General features: G+C 38.3%; 1 protein-coding gene across 1 annotated transcript; it reads right to left on the bottom strand.

Annotated features, from left to right (window-relative positions):
* Positions 1–1,274: 1,274 nt before the first annotated feature.
* On the bottom strand, positions 1,275–7,092 carry pih1d1 (PIH1 domain containing 1). The gene is made up of 11 exons (XM_026347370.1): positions 7,013–7,092; positions 6,135–6,217; positions 4,573–4,630; positions 4,207–4,395; positions 3,527–3,588; positions 3,186–3,267; positions 2,476–2,572; positions 2,279–2,302; positions 2,045–2,123; positions 1,704–1,847; positions 1,275–1,385 (listed from the first exon to the last, which is right to left on the bottom strand). Exons 2-11 carry the CDS (start codon positions 6,213–6,215, stop codon positions 1,350–1,352), a joined length of 852 nt encoding a protein of 283 aa, XP_026203155.1. The 5' UTR covers positions 6,216–6,217; positions 7,013–7,092; the 3' UTR covers positions 1,275–1,349.
* Positions 7,093–17,519: the final 10,427 nt, after the last annotated feature.

Here is a 17,519-nt window from a genome sequence, read left to right as displayed (position 1 = left end):
TTCTTTACTGAAAGGGTACCAACAATTTTGTCCACGTCTGTAACTCTCAGCAAAGTTGTCAGTTGCCAGTTTGATGCTTACACATTCTGCACCATCAGCCAAATGTTTTAGGCTTTATTAGAGATTCAGATTAAGTTGGAAGAGAGACACACAAAAAAAGGACGGGAGGGGAAGCAACCAGACAGAGGGGTGAACAGAGTTGGCCCAAAAATAGAAAAGTGACAGTTTGACTCATTCACCTGTTCCATGAAAGAGAAGCAGTTCACAGAATAAGCTCCACATAGGCCTTAGAACAGAATTCAAATATTCCTCTACTTGTGCGCCTGTGTGTCCTGTTTTCATCTCCTGCCTTCTTTCCTGGTTTACATTAAAGCTTGTGGGTTTTTCTGATCATTTTGTCTTTGGCGTCGTTTTTTTTTTTATATGTTACAACCTCCAAACCCCTAAAACCTTTTTGAATTGGTTTCTTTTTGTGAAAGGAGGCTGTAACACCTTGAACTCATTCTGAGCACCCAAAACTAGATCATCATCCTTCATCGAAGATGAGTTCATGGACATTTGTTCCAGTGGAAGAAATTCATTCAAATTATACACTTACTGGAAACCTCGCTGTGTTTAGTTTATTTCGATTTCAAACATTAGAAATTCACTTGATTCAGCACTTGGCACCACAGCCAGGAAAAACTGAACTAAGCATTTGTGAGCAACCATTTCATAACAGGTTGAGGGCACACAGTAACTCAGCTGAAGGCAGACAGGGCTTTATGTGGTTCACTATACCAGTGCTGCGTCCATTTACAGGTGCCACACAAGGAGTCAGCAAATTCATATAAACACCATGTTAGAGTGTAATGTAAACCATTTATTCCAAACAAATGTTTTCTGTTAACTAGATTCAGGTTCATACTGAGGCTGTGGCTCTTGAATTACTGGGCTGCTTTTCCTTCTGTCTGTTTCACTCTCCAGCAGAACATATTCAACACATTCAATGTTTTGCAGAAACAACAAGTGTAGTTTTTCCAAGGCTGGCAGTAAAAATGTTTGGTTCAGGACGTAAAAAAAAAATAAAATCCTCCCTTCTCCCACAACAGCATTTCTGACATTCAGCTTCTAAATATTTTCTTCTTTTTAAAGGTTTGGTGATAACTGCTTAAAAATTATAAACTTGATCAATTTGAAACTCATTGGAACAAAAGTGGGGCTTTTCTTTTATTTATTTATTTTTTATTTTGTGTGGGGACTTCAGTTGTGAATCAAACACAAAAAGAGCAGACTTGGAAAAAAAAGCACTTTTATTATGACAGCATTATTTCAGAACAGCAAAACACTACACATTTTTCCTCTAGGGATCATGAAGGCACCACAGGCATAGTGACTGTTAGAATCTGTGAGGAAAAACAAAAAAAAACAAGTGTACAATATGATTAGAGGCATAATGTTAGTTTGACACTGTATGTGTGTGTGTGTGTGTGTGTGTGTGTGTGTGTGTGTGTGTGTGTGCTTGTTTTGCTGTGGCATATACTAAACTTCTTTCCCTCTCTTCGGTTGTCTACAGTTTTAATGCCTTTGTTTTTGGACATCGTGTGTGAATCTTAGCTGTAAGATGTACAACTCTTAGTATCGTGTCCTAATTTCAGTGTATGTATTCATAATTTTGCCACATTGAACACAACTTCTGCTTCACGTGTGTGTGCATTTTGTACCTGAGTGCTCTTGTTAAACTGTGCCACACTGTTCTCCTGATCAATGAGGAAGGGGTGAAAGATGTCGAGATGGAAGAGCGAGGGCCGAGCTGTTAACACCAGTTGGTCTTCTCCAACGTCAAGAACCAGACAGCGAGATGACGACTGCACAGGCAAACACACCCAGTAATTTAACAATTCTGTGATATTCTACAACAGTATAAACGCTTCATGGCCTGTCCCACTTTGACATGAATGAATGTAAGTGGGAACACACTGTCCTGAGGAGGAAACGGGACAGAGGAGATAAACAGGCAGGAGATAAGTGTGTTTTGTGTAGATGTGTGGAATACATGTCTCACCACCCCAGGCAGCTTTATTTCTGCAATAAGGTATTCAGGGTCACCAGCTGAGGGTTCCACAAACAAAGAGAACTCTGGTCTGGAGACAGGGAGAGTGATAATAAGAGAATTAAAGAGGAAAATGATAGAGTATGGCACAGAGAGTAAATCAACAGCAAAAACTGTATATATATAATAAAAAAAAAACAAAATAAAAAAAACAGGCATGAGAAGTAGAGTTAAGTAGAAATTTACATTTTGGCTGTAGTAGAGCTCTCCCTGTAAGAAAACAGAGGAACAGAGAATTTTAGTGAGTGAGATTTTTAGTATGCAGTAAAAATTCCGCCAACAAACTTTACTCACTGGGAACTTTAATAAGAACATTTAGCCAAAATAACCAAGAAAGTCTCCACCATATCCTGAAACGAATGTTAAGCTAATAAATGACCTACTGTTGCTGCAGCTCTTGGATCACTGGCCTGCTCTTCGTCCGAATATTTTGCTCACTAACAGAACCCAAGAACCTCCTGTTCTTAAGCACTTTCCAGTCTGCAGAAAAGCAGAAAAGAAAATCAACAACTGCTGCCACTGTCAAGACAGCTCACTAACAGGTTTGTCCAGGTGAGTTGCATGTGAGAATCCTGCGAGGCCCCTAATACAAAGTCTGCGTAATGTTGTTGCGAGCCCAGGTGTGAACACAGCAGGTGGTAGTCTGGAGTATTCACAGCGAGGGAGGGGGCGTTTTCTTTATGTTGATCAGTAATATCAGAAGGTTTTAGAGTAAAAAAACAGCTATCTGTTGTTGGACCACACCCCTCTCCATTAGGAAACCAGAGTTCTATACATAAAGTGACATTTCTAATTGTGTGATTTGTTCTACCGATGCACTGTAAACAAAACACAATTGATCTCCACAGTGTTAAGTGACTATTTAAATGAGTGGGAAAGTATGTCACCCAGACTTTCTCCTTTCTGTGAATTGCATGTTTAAATGCACAACTCGCAATATCCGGGCCTGATCCTCCAGAGATAGTCCGGAGTGCTTATGTGAAGAGCAACCTAGAATTCAGAGATTTACATCCTGTGCTAGTATAAGTCCCCACTATTTAAATAATATGAGTGCATGTGTGTGCGTGTGCGCACACACATGCACTGTACTTACCTCTACTTAACTCCAGGTTGTATTTGTTCTCCAAACCTTCTAATGACACCAGAATAACAAACTGCTGGAACAATGGATCCTTCTACATAACATAAACACATAAAGACTTCTGTTCATCTTTCAGTGCAAACTGGCACAGTCTCTAAGGACTAAGTACTGAACTTCAAACATCAAACCAGTTAAATTGAGTTGGTTCAGTTTGATAGGTAATAAATATAAATCTGGTTTTAAAAGAAGATTGAGGCAGGCACCGTATATTTTAATTATACATACAATACAATATTAACAACACAAGATTTTAATTTTTCCTTCCTCTAATAACAATGCACACACAACCACACCTGACACTTCTGGAAGAAGTCCTGGTTGATCACCACATCATAAGCTGTGCAACCCTGGGAGCCTGAAACACACAAAAAGAGAGACATATTTTGAACACAAAATATCACAAAGTTGTTATTAAAAACTGCAGCTCCGCACTTCCGCACAGCTGCTGCATTTCCTTGCCATAAAATTATAAAAATAAATATGAAAACAGACAGAAGTGCCTAAAATACAGTATAAAACATTTGATCATTCTTATAAGTTAACCTGGCATTGAGAGCACACGTCAATATACAGTAGTATGTGAGCACAGTCTCCCATGATCGGAATCGGCTCACTGCAGCTGGTGACTGCAGGCCAGATAGCTGATGCTGCTCCATCTGTGGCGTGTGGAGAAACAGTGTCACTGGTCCTTTGTTTCTGCTGCAATAAGACTTCTCCAAATTCTAGTGACTCTGATCGCAGATTATGTGTCAGGTATTTATTATTGTATTTAGAATAGAATTTATTATTTGAATTGTTACGATCATTGCTCTATTTTTTGTAATGTTTTCAATTATTATGTTTTATAAGATTTGTTATATAACTGTTAATGTTGGGCAATCAACAAAGTGTTACCTTATGTTACATTCATAGTCTAGCTCTGATTTATAAATCTGCCTAAGACAAAAACACCATCTTTAGTTTTATTACATACTGTTGTCTATTTCTGTGTGTGGCTCGCCAAGGCTCATGGGAACTCTGTAACCACTGGGATCCTCTGATTGGAGCAGCTCCACAAGCTCCTCTCTTGAGAGGTCTGGTGGAGGCGGGACTGAGTTTGACTGACAGATGTTCACAAAGACCTTCTGCTTGTCTGTTTCAGAGAATGTCTTCACACACATGCCTGGGAAAGAGGAAAATAAAAAAGAAAGCAAAAAGGGAAAAGATAGAAGACAAGCAATATACAATAAGTCATACAAACGATCAAACTGTGCAACACTGTTTTCCAAATTAGGCATCTATATGTGTATAGGGTTTGATACATACTATAACATATTTAACATATTGTTAAGATACTTGCCAGGTTGGGGTCGTATTACTTTAGAGTCTGGATTTTCACTCTGCATCTTTCCAACTGTCTAAAAAGAAAAGCAATAATTTGTGTCAGTTCAGATCTTCACTAACATTAAAAGAAAAACCTATGTAGAGAAATACTGAGGTGTAGAAAAAGCTAAAAGGTAAAGAGGAAATGGTCAGAAATAACTAATAATAGGTTCTGTGCTAAGTTTACATTTTATTCAAATAGAAAATGCACACATTATGTTTTACTTATACTGTTAGAGGAGCATCCAGACATTTGACTCTGCAGACCAAGCCTCAGCACAAATAGAGAGCAAGGAAACATAGGTCTGCTTCTAAAGTGGTTTTCACATATGCACTTCTGTCTCCAGAGGATTAGGTAATGTTATTATTAAAATCAATAGCAATCTTTTATCAGTATCAGACAATGGACTTCTCTCTATACTTGTTTTGTTAGATATTAGTGCTGCATTCGACACTATAGATCACATTTTTATATTAATATTAGGGAACACTCTATACATTTCCATTGTTATGCAGATGATACCCAGCTATATTTATCTATATACTCAGAAGAAACTAATCAACTAAGCAAACTTTAAGCAATCTAGCTACCTAAAAAGCAATATTCATAATTAAGCAATCTTCCACCTAAAGAAATATTGCTAAAATTATGAGCATCCTGTCTCAAAGTGATGCTAGCCCATGCATTTGTTACTTCTAGACTGAACTATTGTAATTATAGTAACTGCTTAACAGCCTCCAATTAATACAAAATGCTGCAGCCAAAGTTCTGACTGGAAATAGCAAGAGAGATCATATTTCTCCTACGTTAATTCAATTCAATTTTATTTGTATAATGCCAAATCACAGCAGAACTTATTTTAAAGCACTGCTAGAGGTTTCTTCCGTTAAAGGGAGTTTTCCCTCTCCACTGTCGCCTAGTGCTTGCTCAAGTGGGGTTGTTGTGTTTTCTACATAATTCTGTGTACAGTAATATTTTGTAAGGTGTTAAACCTTAAACACTGTAAAGTGCCTTGAGGTGACACATGTTGTGATTTGGCGCTACAGTTCATAAATAAAATTGAACTGAATTGAATTGTCATATATGATCATGTTGCAATGTACTGAACTTTTGAATATATTTAAGGGTACCTAAGACAATGGAGGCTGAACTTTTTCATCCTAAAAGAATCCAAAACCATCAGAATTTAAAGCTTTTTTTTTTCTAAAATGCTACATTGGCTCCCAACCTATATTGCAAGAAGATTGATAATTTCATACACAGCTAATGAGAAATTTCACAGCAACAAAATATTTTAGCAGCAACACTTGTAGAAAAAGTATGTTCAAAATCCTGCAGTGTCTAAACGAGATAACCATTCTCTGTTCACCAAATTATAATCTATACATAGATAAGTGTCCTTTATAATTATCTAATTCGATGTAACTTATAGGATTGGATCTGAAAGTCTCGAGTTACTGAGGGAGCAGATAGGGATAGCCTGTCTCCACTGTTATTTGCTCTGTCTTGCCTTAACTTCTTCTCTTATACATATTCACCTGTAACAGCAGCTGTTGATAGAGCTCCTCTTGCTGCTGCAGCTCCAGCTCAGAGTTGAGGAGTGAGGAGTCGGTTGCCATGGCTACAGAAGAACAAAAAAAAATCTGATAATCATCCAATAATCAAAGGTATTTGATAAAGTACGTAACTGTCTTGTCAAAGAATTTGCTCTGCACAACTTTTTAATATTTTAACAACACAGAAGTGAACTTTACTGCACATGTTCAGCCTCCTAAGACCCACATCCCACACCTGAGATGACATGACTGGGATCTTATTGAGCAGAAAAATGAAGGCGATCTCAGCAAACTCAACAGAAATGAAACCAGTCAACGTTAGCTAATTAGCACCAGGACTGTCAATCTACATGACATTAGATCACAGTCGCTGCTGAACGATACATCACAGCGGAGCTCAGTGTGTATAATCTGTTGTTTCAGTCATTTCGTTCCAGGAAGAGTTTCCCCTCAACAGACATGCGCGTTAACTTGCACGTTTTCTACATTAGGTGACATTTAACTAAACTCAGGGGCTCTCTCGTTATAATACGCTTTCAAAAGCAACAGGTAGTATCACGTGTTTATAATATGTCACATATTACAGCTATTTCACTATCGACGTGGGGGTAAATTATCTTTAACTAGCTACTAGTTAAAGATACGGAGGCCGTCGTCTTGGTTACACCTCTCGTTATGTATTTTGTCCAGGTTGTTTCCCGTCTAGAGACGCTAGCTTAGCTTTAGCTTCCAGGCTGTGTATACCAGCAGACTAACGTCGCTCTTTTGCTTAAATTAATTTCACTCTCTGCTGTGTAGGCCTCGTGTTTACTGTGCAACTCCTCTCCCTCCTCAGACCACGTTAAAAACCATTTGTTTACCTTCCCACACGGACCGGTAGCTACTGTGAGATGACACCAGAGGCTCAGCGCAGCATCAGTGACGCTTCCGTTTGAAGTCCTTCACAATAAAAGCACCCAAACAGAGAACGTCTCTGAACACATGGTTTAAAACGGGACGATTTGTTATTTATTAGAATTTAAAATAGTCAGATAGCAGTGAGAGACATATGTACGTCTCTCACTGCCATTTACTCTTTAGCCTTTAAGAAATGCAATAACTGCTACAGCTTTAGTGCATTGTAAGATCCCTCCTAGTTTCTCATCTTGCTATGATATTTGTATATTAACTTAATTTATTTGAAAATGGAATGGAAAAAAGCAAAACATTGCTTGCAAGGTTACATTGGCAGGCAAACCCCCAAACATGAGGAGCACAGACTTCGATTGTAAAATGGTTTGTGCTTAGAATTTGTTTGGGAGAATGCGTCACTATTGCACAATATCGGCTGAGTGACTTCCATATTATGTGATCTTGAGTCCCACTGTAAAGAGGAATACATGTGTGCTGCTAAAATACTGCAAGTAAATATTAAACTGCAATGAACCATACTGATAGATTAGCATAGGTAATCACTATGATAGTCAATCACTAGATGTGGGCATGTGAAGATAATAACAGATAATAAGTGCAGTTATAATTCAACACAGAGGAAAATAGTCTAATTCATTTGTATTAGACACATAGTATTGATGGTTAGCAGAATACTGTAGGAAGAAAACATAATGCCATGCATTTCTTAGTCCAGGATCAGTCCCAGCCACCTCTATCCCTCACATAAAAAAACAGCCTGTCCTGTGGTGCTCTGTGAAGCAGTGACCCGTCTCTTGCTGAGCTTGCACCTCAGTCCAGTCAGTTAAGTCTGTACACATATTCCACATGTTTCAAATTTGTGCACAGACCAGCTTCTGTAAAAAAAAAAAAAAAAAGTCGTTTTTTTAATAATCTAATCTGAAAATCAGTAACATGCTACATGTATTTTTTAGTGTGTCCTAGTCATGAATGTAATGAGTGGCTGGCACAACTAGCAAGCCCCTCAGAAAAACCTCAGAATATTAACTGGTGAGTTTCAAAGTCCCCTGGCCACCTGGTCTATTTTCCAGTCTTGCCTGTGGAAAGTTGTTGTTGGAGAGCTGCATGTATAAACTGCTCTGCCAACTGAGCTCTACCAGTTCAGTACCACTCTTTCCAGCCCATTAGCAAACACTTAAGAGTATTCCCTCTACAGACGGTGAATAAATACTAATGTAGACATTCCTAAGCAGCACAGAATAAAGGACATGGTAGGAACCAAACCACGTTACACAAATGTAATGAAAAGGACAGTATTTTGGACACATCCCAAGTTGAAGACTCGCGACTTGCAGTTTGGGTGATCTGATCACGAACGCCAGGGTTAGTAGTTCGATTCACAGTTCCTCGTATCTACCTGTCTAGTTGTCCTTGGGCAAGACACTCAAACTGTCTGGCGGCTGTCCAATAAAGTATGTTCTTGTTATTAACTTGTAAGTTGCTTTGGATAAAAGCGTCTGCCAAATGACTAAATGTGAGTCATTCATCCAGGCCACCACAGACATTCTTAGTCCATGAAAGTAAGACAATCTCAGAGACTGAATAAGCTCCTCAGACTGGAGCAAAACATTTCTTTAGCTTTTCCCTTTCCAAAACCCTGTGTGTAAGACAGAACTAAGTAGACAACATTATTATCATACCAAGTGACTGTCAACAAATGGATTTCCAAACTCTTTTAATAGATCCATAACAAAGAGATGTTGTGTGGGACACAGTCACACACAGGTAGAAGGTGGCACTCAAAGACTTTTTCCCAATTGCAAAACCTCCCCCCATTTTCTCAAAACCCTAAACACAAATCCAACAATTCAAACTACACTGACAAAACCTTTCTACCAAAACCTAACTATCACCTTAAAACTAGTTACCCTGTGTTCAAACCAAACAATGTGTTCAGATCACAAACACAGCAAGTAAAAATATCCTTCCTCCTCATTCACCACCTCTCACACAGTATTCCTCCTCTGCCTCTCTGTATGGTTCTCTGCATTGTAGATAGATGCATGTGTGCCACCTGTGCACTGACTTTTATTCTGCCTGATTAGTCATTAGTTGTAAAACCAGTATTTCCAATTTTTATTTACAACTTTGCAACACGTGCAAGTGTATCACCATGTGAAATGTGGCCCCTGAGAACTCTGGGGAAGGAACAGTCTAGGTAAGAGTGAGGTCTTATGAATGATCCATCTGTCAGCATGTTTGTAAACTGTAAAAAACTTTTGACCTTATCGCTGCGCTGAGTTTGGGCTACATTGGTGAAAAGAAACTGAATGTTCTGGTTTTTCCTGTATTAATTATGTGCTTCTCGGGAATTACACTGACTGTCGAAAAAAAAAACAAGTCACACACTCTGCCTTTATTATTATGCCACACACACATTCACAGTGGCGTCATTTCAATAAGCTTCTGCAAGGACGTAACATTAATTTCTGTCCAGAGTTGCATTGATTTTTCACCAAGGTCTTGTATTGATGATGAGAGAGTTGGACCACTGAACAAAGTCTTCTCCAGCACATCCTAAAGATTCAATCCATGTGTAAAAATGATGAGTCATGCTCCCTGAACCACTCTTTAACAATTTGAGCCAGATGAATACTGGCATTGTCGTCTTAGAATAGGGGAAGAAAAATTTCCATGACCACGGGATGGTTGTTGGGATGGACATTGTATTTTTCGTGGCTTACTTCTAAGATGTTTCTGAATTATTACTCACCTTTTTGCAGTTCTGTGTCCTTTAAGCTGTGGATTTGCAAATTAGACCATGGAGCTAGATTACTCTGATTTACTACCTTCCTTTTTACAGGGGCAACAGTAGCAGGTATCTCCTGCAGCAATATCAACAAGATCATTGACTTGCACGTAAGAAAACATCCCACCATGGAACTGTGAAACCATGACACTTTCTAAGTCACTGTCATACTTAAATGAAAATAATTCAACTCTGCATCTGTGCTATGACACAGACTTCTTCTTCTCCTTTCCTTTTACCTATATTTACATACCACTGTACTGCATGAAAAACATGCTCAGTTATAAAGATTTTAAACACCAAAACACAATCTACATTATATTTATTAAATATAAATGAATAATTTAACAGTAAAATGTTTATTCAAGTTTTAGGTTGCTCTCAACACTAGTCCAGCTTGTCCTGAATTTTGCATAGCTGTGTATCAGCAACCATCTGTGCAAACACCTTTTCAAGCCCTGTTTAAACAGAATAAATGGCCCGCAGAACTTACATTAACATACAATTGACATACAAAGATGTTGGAGCGTATCCTTGAGTTCTGGGCTGATGTGTTCTGTGTTCTGCAAGAAATGCCAGTTCTGTACTGTAGTAGTGGAACAATCTTGTTTCAGTGCACTGCCCACAACCAGAATGGCCCTTTCACTGTGTCCGGGAATAAAAACGATGTTTTGACATGAGGTTAAGAAGGTGGCTTGCATATGAATAAAGCTTTGTCTCCTGGTATTCCCGGATCCTGTCAAACATAGTTCCAGCATCAACAAACTCAACACACACCATGTTCTCCCCTTCACCACGTTTTGGATTCTCTCCTGTTTGACTTGTCCTTGCCCCCTTAAGTGAGCTTTGAGCTGTTGGTTTAGCTGGCAGGGTGTGTCTGGCTCCATTTCATCCTTGCTGCTACTACATATTGTCACACATATCATACTGAGCAAAATAATAGCACTGATGGATACAGACGTTTTCTCATTTTAGAACATCAATTTACCTAAAATGCATTAAGGCTAAAGTAACAAGCCCATTTTGATAAAGAGTAGAGAGGTGGTAGTAAAAGGAAAAAATGGGTTAAAAAGTTAGGAGATAGAAGTAAAAATGTTTTCAGATACCTGAAAAATCTACTTGAAGAAGTATTTGTACTTTGTTGTCTCCCACCTCTGGATCACAGCATGTAATACATGCCCTCCTTAAGGGCTTTCCATTAATAATCTGGACATGTTAACCCTGTGGCTTTCTATTCTGAAAGTCAGCTTTATTGTCAGTTTAGCCATATATAAATTCCAGAGGAGGAAAGAGAGGTGGCAGTGTGGTTAGGAAAGGAAGAGAGTTCAGCTTCCTGACAGCCTTGTGAATGAAGCTGTTCTTCAGCCTTGAGGTATGAGCTCTTCTCCCTGATGGCAGAAGGCTGAAAAAACTGCAGTGTGCTTTCCACGTAGATGTCCAGGAGGGAGGGAAGAGAGAGAGGGGCACATAACGGTGCCCTTGTAAAAGGATCTTAAAATGGGTGCCAGGGCTCTCTTCCGTTTGCAGAAAAAGACGCACCACTGAGCCTTTTTTGGCCAGTGATGAATATGAGGAATTAAACATTTGGTATGATGAGTGGTTATAAGTGATATAAGTAAGAAAATTAAAGTTGTGCCTTAGTAAAAACATGAGTGTAGCAGAGAGATGGGAAGGATGTGTGAAGTGTGCTCTGGAAAGCAGAGGACTGAAGGTTAGTCAAGACAGAAAACGTGTGTGAAAGAAAGGGAAACAAGTGGAACAGTGAGGTTACAGGGAGCAGAGGTAAAGAAGATGCAGGACTTACAGAAGTACTTGCAGAAGTACTCAGGGTGAACCCTAAGAAGATGGAAATGGAACTTTCCAAGGACATGTACTCTTTAATATTATGATAAATGATATATATAGGGATGTTACTAGAGATATAAAAGCTACATTATGTGCAGATGCAGAAAGTATTAAACTTGACGAGGAATGTGTGGTTCTGATTGGGTAGGAGATAAACATTATTAGATTTAAACTAAATAAGAGCTACTATTGATTTGTTTAACCACTTTCCAGGATTTATAACAGAACATTAATATGATATATAGGAGTAATAAGAACCACCCCGATAAATGCATTATTAGTAGAAGCTGGAGAGTTGCAATTACACACCAGGCAAGATTTACCAGCTCACCGGGTCAAACAAAAAGGATGTGAAGTGAACAAATGAACACCCCACCACCAAGGTTCTAGATGAATGTTGGGAATACAAAACTTAGTGTATTTGAACACTTGGAATTGATTTTGTATGTCACAAAAGGTTCATATACTTTTTCCACTAACTCTGTGAGGTGTTTATGGTTGTTCTCAATAAAGACATGAAAAATCAGATTTTCTTTTGTGTTTTTATTTTAGGCACATTATATTTGTTAATACCTTTGACTTAGATGAAGATCGGTTCACATTTTAAATCCATGCAGAAAACCATTAAAAAAAACTTCACATACTACATATCTTGCCACTACTTCTCTCCACTATGTGCAGTGTGCAGTTAATCACTCATCAAATCTATTCCACAGGTAAGAGCCTGTTGAAGTCACAGCATCATGTTATAGCTAAAAAGTGTGTTATTGTTTGATTAATACACCTAGACACACTCACTGACATCGACACACCCAAACCCACCCACACACCCAAACCCACACACACACATACAAAAACACACACAGAGGCAGAATTTTTGTCGTCTTCTGTTTCTTTTTCTTTTTTTTTTATTGGCACACATTTTGCTGCTCCTGCCAAAGTGCTCCAGGTAATGCCCTAACATTTAACTATACAGGTTAGTATTTGTATTGCATTAAGTAGCATAATACAGTTATTTAAGTGCAATTGCAACATTTTCCTATCTATTTAGAAATCATACACAGCTGTACATCAGCAAATTTCTGAGATGCAAAACAACTGAGAATAGCTTAATTGACTCAATATGTTAACATAAAGCTGCCAGTTAACAGTAACCTTCACTGTTGGGTACAACAACTCTTTAAAGTTGTTTGGCTGTGCAGAAACACACTATAAAGTCACACAAAGACCATAAACACACTTTTGACACAAAACACTGCACTCACATGCCATTCACTTTTCACATTTAAAATTAGACTTCCTTTTTCATCCTTTGTTCTCCAAAGCGTGTGAAAGGGAAAAAAGGCTAAATGGCTTCCACATTAAACATCAAGACAACTGAACCATAAAGGAAGGTTCAAGGACATTTTCTTTATTATAACAACAACAGCAACAACAACAATAATAATAATACATCAAGAGCGGACTGTTCTTGCACAACAGATTTGTTTTTGGTTTTATACAATATCACAAAATCAGATATTTGTACTCTTCTTTACTTGAGTGTGACACATTCAAGGTAAAAACATGTAAAAAAAACAAACAAACTGTGGATCATCTGTGTTTTCAAAGGGCTCAAAGCCCAGAACCCTTCAGCTTTTATCAGCAATCATTAAATCTATAACATAAAAACTTTCCTCTCCTGGGTTCTGTATCATTACCTTTGTTTTCACACTGCCATCATACTGTATGCTCAGATCTCTGTCATGACAAGCTGGGTATATTCTCACAAGGCTGACATCACGTCAACATCAGTGAGACAAACTGAGAGAGATAATTGAAAAATAGATTCCTCAGATGTGCTTGTTGCAAACATGGTATAATGTTTGTATTCAATATAAAAACACAATGTGTCGACTATTATCCTAGCCATTTCAGAATCACTTTGTGTTGAAAGATTTTTTTAACTCAGGTCCAGGTGGATGGGGAAAGAAAAACACCTTGTGGCAATCTGTGGTTTCACAAAACCACAGTCATGTAGCAGTCATTAGATGTCTTCTCCTCACAATATAAATCACTTAATAATCTAGCGCTGTCCCGTCTTAAAGAACTCATAGTTCCATATTTTCCCTGCAGAACTCTCTGTTCTCAGACTGCAGGTTTACTTGTGGTTCCTAGAGCTTCCAAATGTAGGAGGCAGAGCCTTTAGCTATCAGGCTCCTCTCCTGTGGAACCAGCTCCCAGTTCAGGTTTGACCTGCTTTTCCCAACCAGTTGAGGCAGATGGCCCCCCACCCTGAGCCTGGTTCTGTTGGAGGTTTCTTTGTTAAAGGGGTTGTTGGGTTTTATTTATAATTGTCTGCAAAGTGATATTTTGTAAGGTCCTAAATCTTAAACACTGTAAAGTGCTGTGAGGGGACTTCTGTTGTGATTTGTCACTATATAAATACAACTGAATTGAATTAAAGGACGCTTCCCTCACTTGGTACATTTATTTTTTATCTCACATTTCACATGGATGTGTAGCGTGTCCCTACAGTGACCCAATTATCCAAGCCATTTATCTCCATATGAATGTGAATTGTGTCACATTTGTTTTCTCCACAGGGAACAAATAACTCGTGATGAGGGCACATGAGATCTAGTATTAGTAGACCATCATAAATTCAACCATCCCAATTGCAAAAAACACATTTCATTTTCTCAAAACATAATCACAAATCCAACAATTCAAACTAATGATATACTTTATTGATCCCCTTGCGTCCAGAGTTGCATTAATTGCCACATGTACACTGATTTTTTTTCTGTCTGATTGGTCATAAGAAGCATGCGTGTTCAATTTGAAATTCTGTGTAAAAGATGACAGATGTGTTGGAGTTGTAGTCACATGTGTTTAAGGTTTAGCAAAAAAGAGTGAATGAGTTTTGCAAATTGTGTCTAAGTACCTGAACAGCGTGAAGGTTTGGCAGAAAGAGTGTTTGATTTGAAAAATGAATTTATGGCCACTGAGAAATTGGATCAGAGAATGGTTAGTGTTTTAGCAACTGAGAAAAACTGTAATAGCTCACAGAAGTATGACAGCTATCAAACAAACTATATCATCCCATTCCTTGTAACCCTAATACAATAACAAGTGATAAAAGTCCATGTAATTTATTGGGCAAAATATGTTTAATGGAAACGTTGATAGATTCTGGTGCACAATTTCTGATGATGTTTATTTATACACATTGATAGGTGAGGTACTGTATGTGCACAAGGACATTTTGAGAGCACACAAAAATTATATCTATTTTTGTTGACACATCTACAATAAGGAAACATTAAACAAGAATGGCGTACATGGGAGGACACCACCGAAGAAGCCATTGCTGTCCAAAAAAAATATCGCAGCATGTTTGCAAAAGCACCTGGATGTTCCACAGCACTACAGGCAAAATATTCTGTGGACAGATGAAACCGAAATTGAATTGTTAGGAAAGAATACACAACACTATGTGTGGAGAAAAAAAAGGCCCAGCACACCAACATCAACCTAATCTCCACTGTAAAACATGGTTTGGGGCTGGTTTGCTGCCCTAGGGCCTGAACGGATTGTTGTCATTGATGGAAATCCAGAGTTTATCAAGACATTTTGCAGGAAAACGTAAGACCATCTGTCCGCCAACTGAAGCTCCACAGAGGATGGGTGATGCAACAGGACAATGATCCAAAGCATATAAGTAATTCAACAAAAGAATAGCTTCAACAGAACAAAATACGCCTTCTGGAGTGGCGCGGTCAGAGTCCTGACCTCAACCCGATTGAAATGCTGTGGCATGACCTTAAGAGAGCCATTCACACCAGACATCCCAAGAATATTGCTACACTGAAACAGTTTTGTGAAGAGGAGTGGTCCAAAATTACTACAGATCGTTGTGCAGGTCTGATCTGCAACTACAGGAAACATTTGGTTGAGGTTATTGCTGCCAAAGACGGGTCAACCAGTTCAAAGGTTCACATACTTTTTCCACCCTGCACTGTGAATGTTTACATGTTATGTTCAATAAAAACATGAAAACATATAATGATTGTGTACTATTATTTTCAGCAGACTGTGTTTTTGTATTGTTGTGAGTTAGATGAAGATCAGAGCACATTTTATGACAAATTAATGCAGAAAACCATGAAATTCCAAAAGGTTCACAAAGTTTTTCTTGCCACTGTACACATGCCTGTATACTGTATATAAAATTCTTTCAAAGACCAGTGTCTGCTTATCTAACTTTCAGGGAAGTAAAATGCTATCATTTGAAATTGATGTGTACTTCAGTGTCACTCTTAAAGATGAATATGAATTTTTTAAACAATTTATGTTAACATCATAACATTACAGTAAAACATACAGTATAGCTCACCCACAACCTTGAAACAAACAAGAACAACTGAAAGGGTTGACTGAAATGAGTGCATCGATTCCTGAGAACCTTGTAAGCTGAGGCTTAACACATTTTGACAGTAGCTTGAACTAATGTACATGTGATCCTGTAAATAAATTCAGTGTTAAATGTTTTAGATTGTAAATCTGTGTAACTAGCTATGGAGAAAAATATCTGTGGTGTTGCGTAACATGTATAACCATTTGCCTGGTGTTTTCCATTCCAATTGATGGGGTGGCCTTCATGGCCCCGGGCGGTCTTCAGTCAGCAGCAGTACTACAGTTAACATTCTTTTGTCATCGTTATCATCACAGTTGCGTTCTGTGACAGTCTTTGTGACTCTGATGTCCTTTGTTTGGACTTGCACTTCATGACTTTAGAAATTATATAGTATGAGAACCACTTGTGTACAGATTCGCTCGCACAGTGCAAGTGTTCACTTGTTGTTCTCAGCACTGTTGTCATGCAACATGGCAAAATGACAACATTTCAAAATGCTCCATAATGAAAGGATTAGTCTCCTTTTTCTAAAGGGTTAGGGTTAGAAAACAAGTTACACGTTCAGTGCAATGTGCATTATTGTCTTATTTTATCAACAACCAAAAGATGGCGTTTTTAGATTGCTGATGAGATAGATACGTATCAAGATACACACGTAGACAGATACAGTACATACACCACACGCACACAGAGATGGACAAAGATTTCCCAGAACTGTTTTGATGCTGGGCACTGTTTGATCATCAGCACACTCTTTTAGGCCTTTTCATTTGAGAATGTTAAACACGCTAGTTGTGCTGCCATGTTACGTGTGAACAAAGATCCACAATTTGGGACTTTGTTGCGGATTTGTGCAGAGGAGCATGCCATAACTCAGATGAATGACTAATCTTGTAGATGCTTGGCCAGAAGATCAAGAGTACTGTCTACCCAATCAGACATTGTGGAAGTAGACGAGGAGTGGAAGAATGCATTAGAAAGATAAGTGACAACTACATCAGGCAGTATGAGAAGAATTAGCTCATACAGTTTTATGGTGGGGCTTTTATCTCGGGATGGACTGGATTGAACCAAGTAAGAAGCAGCATCTGAGAGTTCTACATGTTAGAGATTCTCATTCATTCAGAGTAGCCAATAACTCAAGCATTTGTCTTCATATGAATGTGAATTTAGTCTTTTGTATTTTTTCCACAGAAAATAATTCTATCGTGAGAGGACAGTGAATGATCTTACAAGAGTTACATACAGTATGTTTCTTTGACACCAGGCAATAACTCCATGCAATACTGCATTTTGATTGGTGCATTTCAATACAGTCATACATGCTACATATTGACAATAAACACAAATAGGAAGCGGATTTGATTGCATGTGCACACACCATAAAACACTGTTCCAGTAACTGTATACTATGTAATACGAC

This window comes from Anabas testudineus, chromosome 8 (genome assembly GCF_900324465.2).
Source record: "Anabas testudineus chromosome 8, fAnaTes1.2, whole genome shotgun sequence".
Taxonomy (NCBI): domain Eukaryota; kingdom Metazoa; phylum Chordata; class Actinopteri; order Anabantiformes; family Anabantidae; genus Anabas; species Anabas testudineus.
The sequence above is the reverse complement of the archived record's forward strand: the minus strand, read 5'-3'. Positions and strand labels throughout refer to the sequence as shown.